This window comes from Anoplopoma fimbria, chromosome 19 (assembly GCF_027596085.1).
Source record: "Anoplopoma fimbria isolate UVic2021 breed Golden Eagle Sablefish chromosome 19, Afim_UVic_2022, whole genome shotgun sequence".
NCBI classification, from domain to species: domain Eukaryota; kingdom Metazoa; phylum Chordata; class Actinopteri; order Perciformes; family Anoplopomatidae; genus Anoplopoma; species Anoplopoma fimbria.
Window position 1 is genome coordinate 3,541,597 of NC_072467.1, and position 22,387 is coordinate 3,563,983.

Genomic DNA, 22,387 nt, shown 5'->3' on the forward strand with positions numbered 1-22,387 from the left:
CATAATTGGAGTATTTTATGGGGAATAGACCTCAGCTGGCACCTCTTCAGAAAGCACCGAAACACTATAGCAAGTGCATTGTGTTATTCCTTGACAATAAGAAAATCCAAAGACTTAGCCTCTCCATTTCTGGTACAGTGCAAATAAATAAATGATAAATATAAAAATGACAAAAAAATCTTAACAACAACATGGCTTAACAATAAAATCACACATTACATAATATTTATAACAATAGTACCTGCTTCACCAAAATGTAGATGTTGTTATTATCACTGCCCATGCACAAGACAATGCTGCCTTTAAGTGATTTAAATACTGTATTTTAGTCGAAAGATATTTAAAGAACGCCAAAATCGAATCTAAGTCCGTATTATATTCATATGTATACATTATATTTTCAGAGAGAGACATTTTTAAAAGGTTTTATTTGAGCCCGAGCACCAACATTGTTTGTTTTTTTTCTGACCGGAGTGACAGAAATGTAGCGTTTTCAGACTGAAGCACAAATTTACGAGGTGTCCTGAAGCTAGCACGCTCCAAGCCGTGGACGCTCATTCATCATGCGCTCTCTCCTTATCAAGCTAGCCGTTAGCTTGACATGCTAACCAGTGAAACGCGTTGGCTATGAATTGATACGTCGGTCGTAACAGCGCCCGTGTAGCCTATATATCTATTTAGTGGTAATACTAGCTGATGCACGTTTCTAACTAGAAAGAGCCTTTCTTCCCTGGTGTACTGGGAGCTGACGTATCGTGTTATGGGAGACACTCGGAGGTCAGACGAGCGGCCGATGTCAACAGTGATGTCCGAGAAACGAGCCTCTGACAGCCGTGTGTTGATATCACAGCTCCGGTAAGGACAGCACTGTTTGCACCGGTGGTAAAGCTAACAGTGTGGTGTGGTTGGTTGGTAAGTGTGTGCAGTGTGATTGTAAAAACATGGCCGATCAGGTCGAGCTAAGGATTGACTGCAATGCAGTTAACCTGAAGGGCTTTCCTCGCTAGCCTAGCCATGCTAACATAATCTAGCTAGCCTGTCAGTGTCTGTCGTGTTCACAGACACATGCTGATAAACCAAGTCTATATGAGCTATTTAGAGTGGAGCTAGACGTGTTAAAGGCTGGTTTAGTGGACGGAAGCTGTCTTGTTAGCTCAGTGACATGAGAGAGTGGGCTCTCCACACTGTCATCAACACATGTCACGTTGGCTCAGTGGCTCACTCTGCAGTCAGCACTGTCGTTAGTGACAGCTTAGTTGATTAACGCAGTTGAAAAGATATTTATAAGATAAGATAAGATAAGATAATCCTTTATTAGTCCCGCAGCGGGGACATTTGCAGACTTACAACAGCGTAGAGTAAAGTGCACACAAGAGACATAGTAGAAGAAGACAAGCTAAAAATAAAAAATAATGTATTATAAATAAGCAATAAAAAAAAAAACAGTAGAAAAAACAACAATAACTGAATATTATATTTACAGACAGAGAAAAAAACAACAACTATTTTAACTATTTTTAACTATTATTGCACAGTGTAATGTGTAATGTATTGCACAGGTTTTTATTGTCATGTTATGTCATTTACATTACATTACATTACATTACAGTCATTTAGCAGACGCTTTTATCCAAAGCGACTTACAATCAGTAGTATATTACATATCATTCACCCATTCACACACTGATGACAGGCTACCATGCAAGGTGCCACCATCAGACTCTAACTAACATTCATGCAACCGATGGCAAGCCTTCGGGAGCAACTTGGGGTTAAGCGTCTTGCCCAAGGACACATCGACTGCCGAGGCTGGGTATCGAACCACCGATCCTCTGATTGGAGAACTACCTTGCTCTCCACTACGCCACAGCCGCCCCATTTATACATGTATTATCGTTATTCTTGTGATTTGTTCACAGATAAACTTGGGTTTAAATCATGCCTGGGAAACTAAAGGCCAAAATTGTGGCTGGGCGCCACTTGCCTGTGATGGACAGAGCCAGTGACCTCACTGATGCTTTTGTAGAGGTGAGTGAATCTGGAAAAGCAATACTTGCTTGTTTTCTTTTAATGAAACAAACCACTCACGTCTGTAACAACATATATTTTACATTTTGTTCTCAGTACGGTTGTTACATAAGTTATCACACAAAATAGTAAATGTAGAATTTAAAAGCGGTGTGTTGTGCTTTTTTAATTCCCAGGTTAAGTTTGGAAACACAACTTTCAAAACCGATGTCTGTCCCAAATCCCTCAATCCGCAATGGAATTCCGAATGGTTCAAATTTGAGGTAAAAGGCCAGTGAGCTACTCTTTAAACCTGGCAGGCAGTGGTGGTATTATTTTACTGCATCATACAATGTGTATTAATTCAATTTCAGCATTCCTAGTCTCTCTTACTCTCTTATCTCTGCTCCCTTTTTCTTGTCTTCCCCCCTCCTCTTGCTGTGCAGGTTGATGATGAGGACTTGCAGGATGAGCCACTGCAGGTCACAGTTTTGGACCACGATACTTACAGTGCTAATGATGCCATAGGGAAAGTTTACATTGACATTGACCCGCTGCTGTGCAATGAGGCTGCCTCTGTCATCTCTGGCTGGTTTCCCATCTATGATACAATCCATGGTACAAGAATGAACTAATCTGACCATGATAAACGCACTTTTCCCCTTATGTCCTTTACCATTAATATAATTGTTTCTCGCTATTATTTGTTATTAGGTATCCGAGGGGAGATCAATGTCCTTGTCAAAGTGGAGCTTTTCAACGATTTGAACCGCTTCAGACAGTCCTCCTGCGGGGTCAAATTCTTCTGCAGTATGTCTGACTTGACTTTTGTTTCACAATTGTTTGTTTGCATAAAATACAGATTGACAGTATGTAGCGCACTTTTTAGGCACAACGTTGTTTCATCTTACAATGAGTGCACCAACAGAAAAAGTGTCATTTTCAAGATCAACAAAATAACAAGCTGCAAATACCTGTGACAGGTTAGGAGCAATTTAGGAGGAAACATTCCCATTTAATCTAAAATCCTTTCACTCTGTGATTTTTGTCTAATTGTACATGGTAGCCACATCCATTCCACGGTGCTACAGGGCAGTGATGGTGCATGGGTTTGTGGAGGAGCTTGTGGTGAATGAAGATCCAGAGTACCAGTGGATCGACCGTATAAGAACTCCTCGGGCCTCCAATGAGGCCCGGCAGAGGCTCATCTCTCTTATGTCTGGTAAGAAAATGTACAGTGATCCTCTTTTAATGTTGTCGTGGAGGAAGAAGAATTTGGTCCTCTATGTTCTTACCCTATCTTGTTAATGCGATTGTGTGTTACCCCTATTTAGGAGAGCTGCAGAGAAAAATAGGGCTCAAGGTATTGGAGATGGGCGGGAATGCAGTCGTGGGCTACTTACAGTGTTTTGACCTGGAGGGAGAGTCTGGTCTGGTGGTCCGGGCCATAGGTACTGCCTGCACACTGGACAAACTCAGCTCCGGAAGCGCCCCCAACACCAACACACATATCCACCCAAACACAGCCCCTGCTTCCAATGCCTGCAATTCCCCTTCCAAGGATGGAAAGGAGTGAGTATGAACCGACAACACAAGCATGGACCCTGCCTCTTTTTAATGTGCAAGTTTCACTGCAAATCTAGTTTTTGAGAATGGGGAAATATGATCGCCGTGTGCATGAGAGGGAGTGTGTGTGTGTGTGTGTGTGCGCAATGTACTGAATGTAAGTCTTTGTATAGTGAAGCAGTAACTCCTGTGTGTGTCTCAGAATCTTTGATTCTCTTTTGTAGTTTGTGTCTATTGGGTCACGTGTATTGCATTATGAAACTAACAGCACACATGTCCTGAGACACACACGTACAGTACACACACAGCCATCCTCAACCCCCCTCCTCCCTTTGTCTGCTCTTTTAGACTGCATGGCTTTCTGCTCAGCCTCTGCATGTTCTAGTGCTGCGTCTTTTAGTGAGTATCTAGCACACGTGTTCTGCTCAGCTTCTAACAATGTGCTCCTTTACTATGTTCTCTTGTCCTCACCCTAGCTATTGAGTGGTTAGCTTGTGATTTCATCCAATTACTCTAAGCATATCTAAAGTTGAGTGCATCACTGCCTCTTTTTTGCATTTATACAGTGTATCTGTGCATGAGTCTGTGTGTATCTGGGATGTACATCTGTTGGATATTCTGCGATGGATCCACCTCCTCCACATCTTTTAGTCGATGGTTATTGTTTCAGCTGTAGTGGGGACTTTAAAAAAAAAAAAATCTGTACAAATTAGATTATCTGTGTGTCAGTTTGGGACTTTTTTTCTGTGGTGTTTGCATCCCTTCTGTGCATGTTTGTGTGATTCTCAGATTTTTAGCTGAGAAATGCATAGCTCTCAGCTAAAAATCTGAGTTTCCTGTTGCTTTCACATGGCTTTAAATGCAATTACAGGGGCTTAGAGAGGGAGTAAAAACAAACTTATTTTCCTTTTTTGTCTCTTTTTACACTCTATTGCAATGTTGTGGTGTTGGTTCTTGTGTGAGTCTCTTTCTCCCTCTTTGGCTCTCTGGCTACATTTGGATTGTTTCTCACTGCTTGTGTCCAAATTGGTCCTCTTTCTTCCTCCCTCTGCGCGCTGATTGGCCCAGGTCTCCCCTTGCCCACGGATGCCGCTCCACCCACAACAGCCCAGTGCATTCGGCCTGCAGCTCCCAGAGACTGTCCCAGAACTTCTCTGTCTCTGTTCCCACACTCATCTTCACTGGTACGCAGAGGCAGGCAAGGAAGTAGATACAAAAGAAAGAGAAGACATTTGAAATACGAAGAGAAGTAGACAGTGATGTTTTTTATTAGGGAGACTGAGGCATCAAGACAAAGACGGAAGGCAGACCCATAAACCTTTGTCGGACAAAGACCAAACACTGATAGTAGACTCATAATCCCTCCACCTGTCCTGTTTTTTCAAAAGATAGAGGGTGGGCAGTCAGATTCCCAGTTGATTCCATCTACAAGGGCCTGTGCTATCTCGACAGTCACCCAACCTTTTGCTTCACTCTTCTGGGACACATGCTTCAGCTTGTCATCCTCTGTTGAATCTGTTGACCTTCTTGTGTTTTGCCATGTTGCTTTCGTTAGTTTAATTTGTGTGTATGTGTGTGTTTGCTTTTAATTCGTGTTAAACTATTATTTGCTTTCCATGCTTGCTTTTTTGTTTGCCAGCCATCCATAGCACCTCAAACACACCTCACCCAAAGCAAACGAATCACAAATGAAAACAGATACCTTTCCATTTAATGGCAATGCTGACCCATGCCCATATACACACACACAAACACACACGCAAAGAGTGCGGTGGTGACTGATGTGGGTGTGTGTGTGTTTGTGTGTGTGTGTCATGTTCTCCTGGCAGGCCGGTTTTTGGTGAGGACCTGACCTCGTCCTCCGGCCCGCCCACCCCTTTCAGAGCCCTCCCCACCACCTCCTCCTCTCCTCCCCCTTCTCTCCCTCCAAGCCATGCAGCCGCCAGTCCTCATCATCAGACACAGACCTCAGTTTGACGCCCAAGACGGGTAAGAACACTTGGCCCCGCCCCCTTCACCCATTCCCATCCCTCTCCTCTCCCTCACCTCATTGTGGTGCTACTCTGGTGGTGGTTTTTTAATTTATTTTATTTTATTTCATTTTTTAACATTTCTTTTTCATGTTGAGTTTAACATTACTTTATTGTAAACAGTGTTGACATTATTTCTTTATTTAGCTGTGTCCCATCCTAACCATTGTCCTCAGTGGCCTAGCGTGTCTTCTTTTTTCACACAAATTATTTTCAAGACAGCCTTTAGTTTGTATAAAATGGGATTAATTGTGTGGAGAGACTCACCAGAGACCCCCCCCCCTGTTGTTTGGTCTTTAATAGAAGCACTGTGTCTCATGAGGGGCTGTTGTTAATCTAAGGTCACTTATTCATCACCAGCCATTATGGTTAATCATTGTGGAAAAGGTAACTTTAGTCAAACTTTGCCCCAAGGACAACCTGAGCACATTTTAACTCAGCTATAAACAGTGTATAGCCTAAAGGACCTTCATACCAGAGCTGCTCACCTGACTCCTGGGGAGGGGACCAGTTGTCCCCCAAGCCTACCTCACTCGTCCTTGTTCCCACTCCTCTTCCTTTTTCTCATATTTCCTCCTCTTTCCTCTGTTTATCATATTCTCTCCCTCTCCTTCCTCTTTTTGCTCCCAACACTCTCCTTTTTCTTCTCTTACTTATTTATGTTAGATTGTCTATCCTTATCCTTTAAATACAACTTCCTTTCTGTAGATTGATTTCAGACCTCTGATATACCACCCACATCTCAATTTGGTGGTGACAAACCTTAAAGAAGCAAGGATTCTTAACTCTAAAACATCCTACTTTTACCTGAAAAACATTGAGTTTACTGCTCTTAGCAGCCTCAACCACAGCTTCCATGCTGATAAAAAATGTTGTCGGTGGGCTGGATACATCACTTGCTGTAGAGCCATTAGAGCTGATTAGATGAGTGAGTGGTTAGGGCAAAATAAAACACAAACACCAACAAGCAAAATGCTAACATGAACACAGTCTCATGCTCAATCAATTAAGTGAAAAAAAGGCAATTTGATCTGATAATCCGGTTATTCTCTCTCTGCGCTACTGTCCACTTTCTCCCTCTCACATCCTTCTCCCCCTCCTCATTTGTTGTGCTTCTGACCACTCTCCTCATTGATCTGCCTGTCCATTCTCAATATATCTTTGTTTCTCTGTGAACCCTCCATCTGTTTTTTCTGCTGGATAGTGGAGCCAGTGAGACGCAGGCCGGGGATCTTCCTCTGCCCCAGCTCCCCCACCCTCTCCACAGACACTCTGTCCCTTCCTGGTTCTGGCTTAGTGGGCTGTGGTCACAGCTCTGCTCCCAGAGCCACCACCCCGCCCCCTCCCTCCACCATCCACTCAGACTCTGTCTTGCTGAGAAAGAGCGTGTCCTTCACTGAGGACCTGCTGCTGGCAGCCTCCGGTATAGTAGGACTGCTGTGTGTCATCAAGTAACAGAACCATGCAACAGTGTAGTGTTGGCACCTCTCCTGTATATTGGGTCAACAGCAGGACTGCTCAGATTGACTTGACTGGTGTTAACTGAAACAAATAACTCTGCATGCATGGTGCAAATGTCCATAGCTCATTGTGAAACTACACCACTGACTGATAGTCCTGAGTCCTATTCAGGAATCTCCTACCCAAGCATGTGGTTAGAAGGGTTAATCAAGCGATGCCCAAACTACTAGGTCCATTATTTATGCCTGAATGAGAGAAAATGCTATGAGTAGGTTAGTCTTAGCATGAGGAAGAAGCAGGTTTATTGACTGTTCTCAATCTTTGGTTTTGTGTGCACTTCCAGATGTGTCTTCCACTTGGTTTGTCTTAACAACATTAATTCTGCAATGTATTGGTGAACTTTTTGAAGACAGATTGACTGGCTCTTTCGTCCGTTGACCTGTGTGTTAAAAGTGACGAAACTAAAGCCAGACTCTCCTCTGTGATCAGGAATGGGCAGTGGGGGCAGCGTCGGGAAGGAGGCAGGGCCTCTGAAGACCCTGCTCAGACAGCAGACACAGACGGCTCTAGAGCAGAGGGTACGATGACTCAATGCTCACATTGCTTATTAGTGTATATACATTCTATATATAGACATTTGAGACTGACATGCACAGCAATACACATGCTTTTTTTTTTCAGGCTTTGTCTTGATCAACTAACTGCTAATTACAATATTTTTTCTCAAGCGGCAACACAAGTCAAAGCAGCTAGTTAGGCGTGGCATTTTTGCCAGTTAATGCTTTGACAACCAGTTTGTGTTGCGTATCAGCCTCAGATGTCTGCACGTTGGACAAACATTTACTTGCACACTGTGTGTCGCTCACTAATTTTCACAGCGCTAAATTCTTTGTGAAATATCACTAATTTGCACTTGAGTGTTTAATGGGGAGTGGGTCTCTGTAAGAACAAGTAATGTTCCCTTTTCTCTGTCCTCTTAACCATTTGTGCTATCAGGGAGCGTCCTCCTCTGGGTTATTGTTAAACGCCAGGGTATGTCCCATCAGTGTGACACTCTCTCTCTATCGCCACCTTTCCCCTAACACCAGCTGATGGCCACCACAAAGTCTGAATCACCTCCTAACCAGACCCTCCTCTGCTGTGTGTAGATCGCAAAGGTTCAGGTTGGGCTGAGCAAAATGGCCTTGGGTCCTTGTGTGACCCCGGCTTGTGTGTTTGCTTGGCACCTACCGGACTCTAAAAGATCCACAGACATGTTTGGCGGAGAGATCTACGCTAGGAGTTGTGTTCCCTTCCAGTTTGAAGGGGTTTGTGACTGCGTGTGTGTGCCTACTCCTGTTAAGCACCTCCCTCCTTTCTGACATCCTCTCCTGAGTCTGATTTGGTTTCCCTGTGCCCACAATGGGAATGAGCACGCTCACCTCATCACCTCATTCTCGCCTCCTTGCTCAGAGTGGGAGGAGCTGTCAGTCAAATTAGTAGCTATCTTCCTTGCTGGAGTACTGGACAAGAAAGAAACCTATTGATAGTCCCACCTGTTTATTTCCCATGAAAGCCATTCATCACATAAACCTGCATGGTTGGAAATCATAACGTCCCTCAGATTTCCTATAAAAATGGTCATAACTTCAGTTTAGAATGAGTGCTAAGATGCTAAAAGGGCACTCCAATTATTTCCAACTTCACTTGTGAGTGACTGCATGGATTTGCATCCACATTATTTGAGGACAAGCTATCACGTTGGAGGGCAGAAAAGCAGGTAAAACAGAGTCCTGATCCTCAGCCAGTACCTTCTGTGTGTGTTTGTGTTGTTCACTTTCAATTCCAAACCTAATTAATGCATTTATATAGATCTGTAACGATTGAATTAATCACTAAATCAGTGATACAATATATGTAGGCTTTATTGGAAAATACATTTTCTCAATCACTTCCAGATCTATTTGAAATGCTCTCAAGTTTGTGTCTACACGTGTAGGCTTGAATGGAGTGAGTGAGGACTCCTCTGGGGTAAACATTGCATGGGGGACACCATCACACATAATCTTTGCTGCATGTTGGCACTTTTCCTAGTATAACGGTAACAATATTATCACTCAAGTCAATACTCATCAGTAAAAGATACCGCACATAGAAAACAGGTGTCTTTAATCAACATTTTGTTTCAATACACCCAGAGAAACAACTACATCTAAGGTGACCAGTTGATAGATATTAATTATATTAAGGTGCCTGTAGCAACTGTTGAAATATTAGATTTCTATGTTTGTACATACAAATACAGTTTTTTATTAGGAATATGTTGTTGTGGAAGCATGTGAAAAAGATAGTTAAGTATTACAACAAAAGTGCTTAAATGCAGTCTTAAAGATGTTTTATTCCACCCAGCCAAAACAACATAGGACACTAGAAAAAGTAAACAAAAAGGCACTCTGTAATATAGACCTCAAGTCATGAGAAATATAAAATCTATAAAATGTTACAATCACGGAGCACTCATTTCATATGATTAGCAAAAACGAATTGGAAAGAAGTCCATGATGCGTTTTCCATTACTGTAAATGACTCAGCTTTTTCTCCATCTGCAGGAGTTCCCCTTCTTCACCTTGACATCTTTCCCACCTGGTTTTCTGGTTCATGTCGGTGGAGTGGTCAGCGCTCGCTCTGTCAAACTACTGGACCGTATACACAACCCTGGTGAGTGCAGCACATGCAAACACATGTTGTCCTAATGTAGCTGGTCCACTGTCCTGTGAAACAATATGTTTGAGCTCCTCCAGTGAACTACAGTATCGTGTGAGTGTCCAGTCTTGTTGCAACTGGCTGTTAGTTAATGCGGTCCATTATCCTCTTGTGTTGAACAGTTATCCCTTGAACGGTCCAAGTCCCAATCTCTTTGACTGTTTGGAGAAATTATGTTTAAATCGTCAGTTATGTCCTTAAGTCTCAATGCAGGTGAAAGCTGTTCCTGCTCACATTTATAGGCAGTAGCTTTGTAGCATTTTGAAGGAAATAACGTTAGCTTAGGCTATCATCAGATGTAGCAAAGAGTTTCATGGATAGGGGATACTTTCACCTTGTGATTTGACTGACTGGCTTTGTGTAATGTATAGCTTGTGCAGGTTATGTGATGGCTGTGTGTGTGTGTGTGTGAGTGTGTGTGTGTGTGTGTGTGTGCTCGCTGTGTAATTGTTTGCTGTGGTGCTGCCCCCTGGAGGTTAGGTGCAATAGATGTGCATGGCTCCAATCTGTTGCCTGCTGCTTCTGTTGTCTGGTGTTGTGGCTGCAGGATGCGCAGTGGTGAGGTACTGTTGTGTCTTGTATGCTCTTGAGTTAGCAAATAGGCTTATTTTATCCGTGTCGAAATCCTTAGGTTTTCTTGTATTTAGAACACTTTTCTTAATGAGATTTATATTGATGACAGGAAGACATTTGCTCAGTAGGCAAGTACCTGCCCGTTGAAGGTGTTGAACTATTTGAGTCAACTCTGCAGCCTCAGTAATTTTGCCCTTTGCTCGGTTTAATTGTCTTTGATCACTCTAGGATGTCTGAGAAATTAGGCAGAGCTGAGAGCTGATGAATGTTGGCTGGTTTAGGGTGAACAGGGTTCTTTTCAGAGATAGACAGGGAAACCAAAATGAGCTTCCCTAATAGGATTTTATTAATGATTTTCACAAAGGTCTAGGCATTCATGCAATGATTAAACCTACAGTATTAGTGTTACCAGAATAATTTTCACATAATTATCCCTGATAAAAATACAGTTATAACTTGGAAACCATTCTGAAAAGAGCCCTGTTCACTGTTGCTATGCCTCGACTATATCAACTACAGAGCAAAAGGTTCCCTGTGGAGTTTCTGACCATGAGTAGCTCTATGGAGATATGTTTTACAAGTGGGTCACTGTTTTGTTTGTATTGGAGGTATTTTCACGAGCATGAGGATGATGCAGTATATAAAATGGTGCGGTTGCAATAGTTTAAAATGTTAAAACATCAACTTTTATTTTGAAGGTTTGTTAGGCCTTAAAGACACACACAATGCTCTGGGTGAGAAACTCTGGATGTAAACAAAACTCTTGTTTACGAGAAATCTCCACAGGTCACCTTTTTTTATTAAACGGTATACTAGAGTTGGACTGCTACTGTATGCTCCTTTTTGTATTCTATCGTCTTCACCTTAAAATCTTTTTTTTTTTTAAATTAGCTAGACCTTTTGCTTTTATACTCTTCTCTATTTTCCTCTTTTCCCTGTCAGTCTTCTTCTTGCGAGATTGTGTTTGTAGGCTTGAGTCTAGTTTGTCTTTTCATAGTGATTGTGAAGTCCTGTCTGTCTTTGAATAGTGGCAGTGGAGTGCTGCTGTTTTGCTGTGCTTGTTTGTTAGACTGTCTCTTCTTTTCTTTTTCTCTCTTTTCTGTACTAACGGTGTGTTCTGGCCCAGCCTTGGGTAACACGCGCTCATACAAACTGCTAGACTGGAATAGTGTCACTGCAGGTATTTCCCCCCTTTTACTGCTCTCACGCACAGGAACTATGGCAGCTCAGTGAAGTTAAACTTGTGCCCCCTTAGCATGCACCCACCTAACCCTGACATTAAACCAACGTAGACCAGCTAGCCTAAATATCCACAAACAAATTCAAAATTAGCTGGATAGTGAAATATAGATGAATATTGATTAATTCAGTGAGCTGCCATTCTCCTCCCTCTAATCTGTGTGAGTGTGTGCTGAGCTGAGTTGAGCATGCGCTGTGTCCCCACCCCACCCCATCCAGCCTGGCCTGGCCCCCCCCTACCCAGCTCATCCCGCTGAACAGAAGAGCTTCCCTAACGTTGTCCCAGCGCTGTTCTAACGCTTCCTGAATCAGCATCGTGGTCAAACCTGTCTAGACCAGAGAAGGTTTAGGAGGTTTACTCTGCAACAAAAAGCCACTGACCGGGCATGTGCATCCCTAACTCACTGGGCCGTATTCATACTGAGAGAGAGAGAGAGAGAGAGAGAGAGAGAGAGAAGGAGGGATGGATGGATGGATGCATGGAAGACAGATTGATTTGATGGATGGCAGTTGAGGAAAATTCAAAAATGGATTTGGGATGGAAGGAAAGATATGAGCTTTGGGAATGGAGGAAATATGGTATCACTCTCTAACTTAAAAACTAGATATGATGGACTCTGGTGAATGAATATGGCCCTTCTCTGCCCATGAGCGTGCACATGGTCATGAGCGTGCACGTTGGTGAGCCTGTGCCTGTGTGACATGCTGGCTCTGGTTTAAAGGAACCCACCTTGTGGGCCTGTTGCCTGGCCATCAGTCATTATTCTTCATCACTTCAGTTGATCTCCCATTCTTTTCCCCTCATTCATTCATCACCCCTGTGTCACCCAGAAGCTGAGTTTCTCTCTCTTTTTTGGGGGGGGCTCCGTCAGCATGTGGCCCTCTCAGGGAGTCATTGGGTGCGGCTCAATACTCTAATATAGCTTCCTTCATGTGTTGTTTGTTCAGAGATCCAGAAATGAGTGAGATTAAACTCCAAACTGGCAACGATTATGCTCTCAAGGATAATGTTAATAAAACAGAGGTGGTATTGGTGCAAAGCCTCATGAGACCATTGAAACACACCCAGTGTTTGGCCTAAGTATGATGAAGGCTCAATACCTTTGAACTTAAACCTTTGTCGCCAGGGTAGGAAACACTTCAAACATATCAGGCACAGGGTCTTTTAAGTTATAACTCTTTTACCAGCCAGTTAGATTTTTATTCCATTGTCAGACCACCACAGCCAAAATATCGGCTGGTGACTGTATCTCTCACCTGTGTCCTTTCTGTGAGTGCGGCTGACTGAGAGGAGACATTGAAAAGAGAGAGACAATATGTTGTTAGATAATGTTCATTCAAGGAATGCCAGTAAGAACACGCACAAGTAACATTGACTTTGCCTTCGTCATCACTCCCAAACTCTCATTTCATTATTCTCATTGTCACTTTGTTTCACAAACTGACAGTTGGTTTTGGCTTGCTTTGATACACCATTTAAATCATGTATCATCAGAAAATACAAAGTGAACTGTTTGATGTCTGTTTATTTCTGGTAAACAGAAGACTTGTTAGATTTCCTGTCAAGAGTGTTTGTAATTTCATTTTTTGGTATCTTACTACGTTGACAACAGTTAGTTAGGTTTAACGTTAACTCATCATTACCTAGACTTCAGTGTTCAGTGAGGCTTTGATAGATAATTCAGCCAGTCATATTTTTTTGCTGTCTGATTCAGAATTTTGTGTTTTGCAGATGAGCCCGAGACTCGTGATGCCTGGTGGGAGGAGATTCGCCAGGAGATCAAATCTCATGCCAAAGCTCTTGGTTGCCATGCTGTTGTGGGGTACAGCGAGAGCACTAGCATCTGGTATGTTGTAGTAGCAAACATGGAAAATGGTTAGCTTTTTAATTTTTATGCCTAATGTAGTTATAAACAATTTTTTATTTGTCTTAAACAAATAAAGTTTCTTGTCCTTTTCCATTGTTCTTGATCTCTCCATCTCCCTTCGTCACAGTGAGGAGGTGTGTATCCTGTCAGCATCAGGCACAGCAACCATCCTGAATCCTCGGTACATGCGTGAAGGCTGCCTAGACATCGTAGTTGCCGACCACAGGTTGTTATGATTCAACGAACTAACTGATTGTAAATCCTTGAATGTTAACAGTTTATGTCAGCACAGCTTGAATTGACCTATGGAGTCTGAAACCAGATGGTGTGTGTTGTTCTTCAGGTTTGAGGAGCCGTCTCCCCCGAGTTGTGGCTTCTGCCACATCCCGTATGATGAGCTCAACATGCCCTTTCCTGCCCAGCTCACCTACTGTTACCTCTGCAGGCGACAAAAGGTCTCGTATATATTGTTTTTGCCCAAATCATAGACTCCTACATGTTACACATATATTTGGTTGTATAGTGCATGAATATTGTTTGTAGGGGGTAAAAAGGTATGATTTAATTATAATAATTGTTTTTTTAAGGTTCCTGATGTGCTGTTCACAACAATCGACCTGCCACCAGACGCGGCTGTTACAGGGAAGGGCTGCCTTATCCAGGCCAGGTAAAACACCTTTGCAGTTAAATGTCTCCTCATGGTGGAGCCTCACATCAAAGATATTGAACAAAGTGAGTTAATACCAGTGTTTATTGTCTTCTAGACTCTGCCGTCTAAAAAAGAAGGCTCAGGGTGAAGTGAATGCGACGGCCATCTCCAACCTGCTGCCTTTCATGGAGTACGAGCTGCACACTCAGCTGATGAACAAGCTGAAGTTGCGAAGCATGAACTCTTTGTTTGGCTTACACATACAGATCAGTGTCGGAGAGAACATGCTTCTGGGTCTGGCTGTAGGTTGACATTTTAGGTTCCTAGCTTGATCAGCAGTACAAGCGTTTGCTGCAACTCCTTAAAATGTGTGTGTGTTCAGTCTGCTACAGGAGTTTACCTGACAGCCCTGCCGGCACCAGGAGGCATCCAGATTGCGGGGAAGACTCCTGGTGACCTAAGCAATGAGCACCACATCCTCACCATCCAGAAAAGGATCAATGATACCATAGCCAAGAACAAAGAGCTCTATCAAATAAACCCTCCGGTGAGAGACACAACACATGCATGGACAGTAATTAATCCAAGGAAGACCAGCTTTGTGATTAAGTCTGCAAAGTCTCCACTAGTATGCCAGGTTTTCACTGCTTATTATTTTTCTGCACTCTTTTATTCAACACTACAATAGCCAGGGTCTCATGTGGGTGTTTACAGCCCATACTGTAAATAGAACATTTTGGGATACTGTTTCAACCCAAACATTTAAAATGGCATTAAGATGTGTTGGAGAGTTAGCATGTGCCCTGATAAATCTTGGAATATTATTATTTTTCTTTTATCTTTGGTCAATTTTATGTGGTCATGTGTTTTTTGGGCTAATATCTGCAGTTCATGTCCTTTAAATACTTAAGAATGTTGGCTGTCACATACCGTGTTAAATCAAATTAATAAGGTTTTATTTTACACAATTAGTGTAGTCATTCTTTTACAAACAGGTAAATTTCATGTTGAACTGTTTCCTTTATTTTCAGTTAAAAATGATCTCTTCTCTAGTGTTAAAATCATGTCCGTTATCATACATTATAAATAGTCTGTACTTTGTGAATCATGAAAAACTTACCCCTCTTGTCTCTCTCTGGTCATTAAAGAAATTATTTGCCCTGGACCCTGAGGTATTCTGCGGCATAAACATGGTACTGAGCACGGCAACTTTTAGCTGTGTGACACAGCAAAGCATGACAAATGTTTCACTATATTAATCTCAATACTACACCACTTTTACTATAACTGTGTGACCGTTCTAAACTGGGGACGTTTGGCAGCAGATGGATGTGTAACCCACTCCAGTGTCACCTGTTGAGGGCAACCCACTGTAGACTCATTTATCTGTGTTGATGTACTTTTATTATGACCATCTACCCTGCCCATTCACACTCTCACCTGTGTGGTGTGTGTGTGTGTGTGTGTGTGTGTGTGTGTGTGTGTGTGTGTGTGTGTGTGTGTGTGTGTGTGTGTGTGTGTGTGTGTGTGTGTGTGTGTGTGTGTGTGTGTGTGTGTGTGTGTGTGTGTGTGTGTGTGTGTGCGTTTCGCCACTCCTTACTCTTTCAGATCCATATTCAAATTAACATCAGCCGTGTGTGTATGTTTACATGTGTGTTAGTGTGTGTAATGGTGAAGCTTATTTGGGTACTTGAGTGAGTGCGAGCATGTGGTGTGTTATTAACATAGACTTCCTACTACCTGTACAGTCTGGGCACTAGTGAAATGCAGATGTGCTGCTGCTGTGGTGTTCTGGTGTTCACTTTGAAGTCCCGTCCACTCAGGTTTTGTGTCCCTTTGCTTGCAGGAGCTGGCGGAGGAAGTGGTTGGTTCTCCGATTCCTGAGCCGAGGCAACGATCGAGACTTTTCCGCTCCCACTCAGAAAGCTCAGATGAACTGTCAGAACTGGACCTCTCACATGGAAAGAAGGATGCCTTTGTCCTGGAGGTGAGTTTCTATAAAACTAAATACATTTATATGCAGCTATTTCCACGGACATGTGTAACCATTTACTGTGATTTTCGTAGATTGATGACACTGATGCTGTGGAGGACATCCACTCCCTCCTCACTGATGCCCCTACTCCTGCAGGTGTGCGCCATCTACACACTTCACAGCAATCATGCTCAGTCGGTTATCTCCCAGTTGGGTTGAGGCTCTAGCAAATGTCATAATGCTTCATCATCTGTGTTGCCATTTCTACTTTGATATCTTCAGGTTTCTACAGCTGCAACACTGAGATCATGCCTGGGATTTTCAACTGGACTTCAGGAGTTCAGGTTACTCTACATAATATAGTGTCATCTTCTTCACATATTACAGCAAATCTTCACCAAACACAATTTTTCATGCATGTAGATTTAGACAATGTGCACATTTTGTATTTTTTAACCAGTGAAGGCATCTACATTTCCAGCCAACTGCAATTTGCACATATTAATAGCAAACTGACCGTAATGCAGAGTACACATTAACTGTAATTTATGAAATAATGCCCCTTGGTCTTTTTTTTTTAGTTAATGCTATGTGTTTCTGTTACTGTCTTGTAGATGTTTACATCTGTGAGGGTCTTTAGGTTGAGTAATGCCAATCTTACCAACCAAGGCTTGAACAAGATCTTCACTGACCTATGTGAGAATCTGCTAAAGGTAAGAAGCCATTATTGATCAGTTGGTAATTACACCATATGTAGTGCCATGTTTATCCTTTGTGATGGACGTGTTATACACTGTTTATAATTATACTTGCGGTGGTTGTGGTAATAAGAGTTAAAAGTCAATTCTTTGTGTTCGTTTCAGAGCTTTTACTTCAAGTTGCGCTCTATGATCCCCTGCTGTCTGTGTCAGCTCAACTTCACCGTAGCAGTGCCAGAAGAAGAACTCATACAGGTGGGAGGTTTCAAGACATCTCTGATTTGTGAAATTGCAACAAAACCGTATTGATAAGTAGAAACTTACATTTTCTTATATCAACTGTACCTCCGTCTGCCTCCCACCCAGGTTGCAGTGACGGCGGTTGCCATGACATTTGACAAAGACCATACTCAGGAGAAGACAGCAGACAAGCCACTCACCAAAGGTTTGTCTGGTTAAAGGAGAGTAATTATGTTTTTGGGGAAGTTGTTTTTGCTTACCCAAAGTCAGATAGTCTTTAATACCTTCACCATAGCTTGGCTCAATGTCTAGTGGCTTCAGTTACAGCTGGAGGGAATTTTTTTTTACAGCACTGAAGTTTAATACATAACACTTGTTACTTTAAAGGGACAGTTCACCCAAAAATCAAAAATACACATTTTTCCTTTAATGTAGGAAAATGAAACGGCTCACAACAAGGTCTGTAGATTAGCCGTTTTGGGGTGAAAGGACCCTTTAAGACACATTCAAGAAACATCACTTCTGTTGTGTATGAAATAAAGCTAAAGCACCTGTGATTTTACGTACTTTGTTTCAGGAGGAAGTGAGACTGAAGATCAGCTGCAGTTTTCCATGGAGTTATGTGCAGACTCGTCATCCGCCAACTGTCAGGCAACATCCAAAATCTCAGGTAGTCTTAAACTATTGTTTTTTAATTGCCCCCTGACCTCCTCGCCTATCTTACTTTGCTAACAGGCGTTGCCCATCTACTCCACTAACAACTTTAGGTACAGTCTCTTTACTCACCCCAGCCGCAAAACTCTGCCAAAATCAGCTGGTGATGGTTCGTTCACCAGGTAAACAAACAGTGTTGTGCCATAGCCCAGCGTGTTCTCTTTGGTGTCCACTTAGATGACCTTGTGTTGTTGAGCTCCTAAAAAAGCATGACTTACTTGTCAAATACTGACTCTAGGTGGAGCAATTTGATTGGAGGTCAAGGCTAAGTAAAACATGCTTTTTAGGCCTTGTGGTAAGGTCAAGGAGTTGACCCTGAACCCTTTTCGCTCCCTGCCAAGTGCACAGGTAGACTTTGATGTTTATGTGTGTGACAGGTGTCCCAGAGAGTTCCAACGTCTCATCCAGAGGTGAGCTCCCTTCCCCTCAACCATCTCTCCCTGCTACCAAAACTACTACACCCCCCTGATTTGACTTTCATCCTTTTATCTCGGACAGAGTTATCCTGCACCACCTCCAAACCTCATCCACCTCGTTCTTTTCTGTTCAGTTTTCGTGTCCTGTTTTTATTTTTTTTTCTCTCTTGTTGTCGTTGTTGTTGCGTTTGTGTATGTTTGGGTGTGGGCTGTGTGTGTGTGTGTGTGTGTGTATTTGTGTGTGTGTGTGTGTGTGTGTGTGTATTTGTGTGTGTTCTCTCCAGCTGCCTCCGTTGATTACGGTTCCTTTGCAGACAGATGCAGCACCTGGCTAGAGCTGCTTAGGCTGAAAGCTCACACCATAAGACGTGGATCAGTTAAGACAAGTAGGAGGACACAGTCTCTAGCACACTCTGGTGATCATACCCACAAATACAGAACACAGTTTCACAAGCAATTCAACACACACACACACACACACACACACACACACACACATACACATACAAGTGCTCGCATACACTCACACACCCCTCCATGCATGCCGCTGGGGGGCGGAGCGTCGTAAATCAAGCACCAGCTTTTTAGCTAGAGTGTGAACGTTGGAGCCCCGCCCCTCAGAGGGATCCACAATCAGAAGCTTGGCTTTTAAATTCCTGCAGTCGTGGCAGCCATGATGACAACTTGATAGTCTTTTATTTATTTTATTTTTTTTGCAGCGTGCTTGTTTAGAGGTGTAAGGGTTGGATGGGTTGTAGAAAATTGATGATTGTATGAGTAAAATAATTCCTTTTGATTTTTCTCTGCATTTGCATGAGTGAATGTACTTAAGCTGAGAAGACATCACATGATTTGTGGATATACTGTTCACATACAAATTGAACAAGGTGGGGAGGGCGTTGGAGGGGGGGCAATGCTTTTTTGCAAGATCAGTCAGGTACAAAGTAAGTGAACTACAATCTAATGTGTGGCTCTGAAGGTTCCTGGTGTGATGGATGTAAGCCACATCAGGTAAATTTGCAGTAAGACGATGGAGCATCTTTCACACTCTGGCTCGTCTACGTGTGCCCAGCTCAGCTCACAGCTGTCTTTGTCCGTCTCCATTCCTCCAGCCTCTTTCACAAATTAAAAAATATAAATATTCTCTCATGTACTTCCCTGTACTGCAAATACTGTATTCACACTTGTAAACATACACAGCTGTGCCCAGGTCTGTCTGTCTGTCTGCAGACACTGTTTAACTGTCTTGTCCGTTTGCTTCAACTGCATGATATGCATGGCAGCTTTCCAAGTGATTGTTTTGGCACCACACATCCACACAGACATACTTGCAGATAAGTGCACAAGTGTCACTCCTGCTGTGTAAATGCTCACAGGGTTGCCTTTTTTGCACGTACATTCCACATTCACATTTCTTTCTGCTTTAGAGTTCATATCTGCTTTTATTTTTCCCCTATTTTTGAGTGTTTTTTTGGTATCTCCATTCTCTTTCGCTCCCCCCCTTCCCCTACTCTTGTTTTCTTTTCACGTCTCCTTTGGACCTCTACATACTCTCTCTAAACCTGCAGTCTCATCTTTGGAGCGCTCCAGTCCACTGCCTGAGGGACGGTCCCGCTCACTTCGATCCAACCGCTCATTCGGGGGAAGTTCAGTCACTGTGGTGAAGATGACGCCGGTCTCCTTCCTCCCTGGGACACGCATCATCAAATACCTCGGGATCATCAACATGTTTTTCATCAGAGAGACAACATCGTTACGGGAGGTACGAATGCAAAAAAACAGGCTACACATGCATCGGCCCCATTACATTGTGCAAATTGTAAACATGACTGACTCAATTACACATGAATTGTGTTTTTGTACTCTGCAGGAAGGTGGCGTCAGTGGCTTCCTCAATACATTCATAGCAGAGGTGTTTTCGATGGTTCGAGCCCATGTAGCAGCCCTGGGTGGCAATGCAGTGGTGTCTTACAGCATGAAAGAGTGTATGTTAATGGAAAATCCAAACAAAAACCAGGTAATCATACACACACCCACACTTTAAGTATATACCTGTTAGTCCCATTTATACATGAAAGCACAATGAACTATTGTCTGCATCCTCAGACTTCAGTTATTAGTGTTCTTATGGTTCATCTTCCTGTCTTTTTTCCTCCTCAAGGCTCAGTGTCTCATTAATGTGAGTGGTGATGCCGTCATCTGTGTCAGGGAAACGGACCAGGAGCCCACTCCCTCGACGACAAATATTGGACAGACCTGCGCTAGTGCCACAGATGAGGCTACATGACAGCGAAACACAGAGCCTCACTTTTTGTCTGCAGGACACACAATCTGAGTGAACATGCTCTCTGAGTCTAGCCGTCCAAATATGAGTAATTTATGCCTGCCTTAAAACTCTGTAACAGATCCAAAGATTTGGACCCAGGTAATAAAGAACAAGTACTCATACACACTGAGATATATGCAGTCTCGATTAATATGGGATTGCATGATGTTTTGGGGGTTTAAAGCAAGCATTTATGCAGAAGATACTGATGTAGCTCCTTGGGAATTATTACAACAGCCAAAAGACTGCATCTGCATCTAACTTTTGTGAATGTATTACATCCGTCCATATAAGGGTCACCCAACGTTACAGTATGTTCGCCATTTCTTTGCGGTGGGCACAAGTGAGGCAGCTATGACTAATTTGTCCATCTACAGCTCACAGGAGGAGTCGTTAAATGGCCATGCCAAAAGGGACATAGTTGTATGCCACCAGATAATTTAAAAGTTGCCACATAATTAATATGCTGAGCAAGGCAAGTATTTAAATTTCAACATAGCTGGTGCTCTTCCACAAAATAGAAAATTTTGAATCAAAACAACTCATTTTGTTGTAGTTATCTATTTGTTAATTTGGTGTCGAGTTTAATGTTTAAATTAGATTTTATGTTGATTTTGTTCTTCCTAATTATTTTCACAGTATTGCCCACAGGCAGTATCCTACAGGGGACCAAATGTCTCCAGAGAGGGTCAAATAATTATGTCAACTATACTAATAATAATGAAAGCAAAAATGGCAAGGGTTACTGGCACATGCATGTTATTTTTGTAGGGCAAGAATTTTTCCAATCAAACTATAGCCATAACTGTTTATTCAAGTGATTATTTAATTAATTCAAAATATTAGAATTTTATATTGCTTTATGGTCAGATCAAAAGACGTGTATGCCTTCCATTCACTGACAAAGGAGTGAGGGCAAATGGTGATGGGTATATTGGGTAAAATGTGGCCCTTTGGGGTCCAGTACCAGGTTGGTTTCCTAGGATAAGGTATAGGAGATTGTTTCGACTGAAATAAACATTAAGCAGTTTGAACTGAGGCAACTTTTGCTTCACTTGCAGCTCTAGGTTTCTGTTCCTCTTGATGCTTCCTGCTGTCGGTGTCTTTTTGCAGACCTTTGTCAAGCTTCATCACTGTTGTGTTTGCACTCATGCTCTGTATAATAATCTGAATAATCTAATGCTACTGATCTATCCGTCTTTGACATTCATGGCCAATGCTGGAAAAAAAGCATATTCTGGTGAAGGTGCAACCTGAAAATAAACTGTAAATGAACTGTAAATGTTCTCTAAAGTCAGATTTTTAGTATTTTTGTACCATAACGTGTAAAACCTACAGCTCAATTTGCCTGTGCAATGAAAATAAGTGGTACTCTAGTTTGTTTGTCTGATCAGCAACGTGTGATCAGTTTCATATATCTGTGTTTTTAACTTGAATGTACATACTTGGATGCTTTTGCTTTCTGACTAGCAGCATGGAGACCCACTTTTTGTTGCCATGAATCTGTATGCTCGCCCTGCAAATCTTGTATAATAAACTCAGTCAAACCTAGATGCATCTGTTGACCATGGTCTTTGATAAAACTTTGAACACAATCTTTTTTCTTTCAGGAATACAGTAAAAGGTTACATGGTACTGTGGGCACACTTTTATTCAAAGCCACATTTAGATTTTTTTTTTTTTTAAGATTCTCAGCTTAATCTAAAATTAACCCAATATATCTGACAGTAGGACTGCAAAAAAAAAAAAAATATATATATTATTATTTTTAAATAAAAAAGGCCAGAGGCGGTCAGCATTCAAGTCTGCACTTGTTTCTTCCGATGCCACGTGAACGCAGCATAAGGGTCAAATACCTGAAGCGACCACTGCAGGCCGTTCAG

The 22,387-nt window shown here is 42.4% G+C and overlaps 1 protein-coding gene across 1 annotated transcript; it reads left to right on the forward strand.

Annotated features, from left to right (window-relative positions):
• Positions 1-534: 534 nt before the first annotated feature.
• c2cd5 (C2 calcium dependent domain containing 5) lies at positions 535-22,047 on the forward strand. The gene is given in 29 exon segments (XM_054620753.1): positions 535-855; positions 1,920-2,028; positions 2,205-2,291; positions 2,454-2,625; positions 2,722-2,817; positions 3,074-3,229; positions 3,342-3,579; positions 5,403-5,488; positions 5,491-5,562; positions 7,554-7,642; positions 9,653-9,761; positions 13,351-13,465; positions 13,614-13,712; positions 13,830-13,941; positions 14,074-14,153; positions 14,251-14,437; positions 14,518-14,682; positions 15,982-16,122; positions 16,203-16,266; positions 16,393-16,454; positions 16,725-16,823; positions 16,974-17,063; positions 17,175-17,253; positions 17,626-17,718; positions 18,140-18,172; positions 18,463-18,594; positions 19,747-19,940; positions 20,049-20,195; positions 20,340-22,047. Coding segments are annotated over 28 exon segments (3,213 nt in total). The 5' UTR covers positions 535-855; positions 1,920-1,938; the 3' UTR covers positions 20,466-22,047.
• Positions 22,048-22,387: the final 340 nt, after the last annotated feature.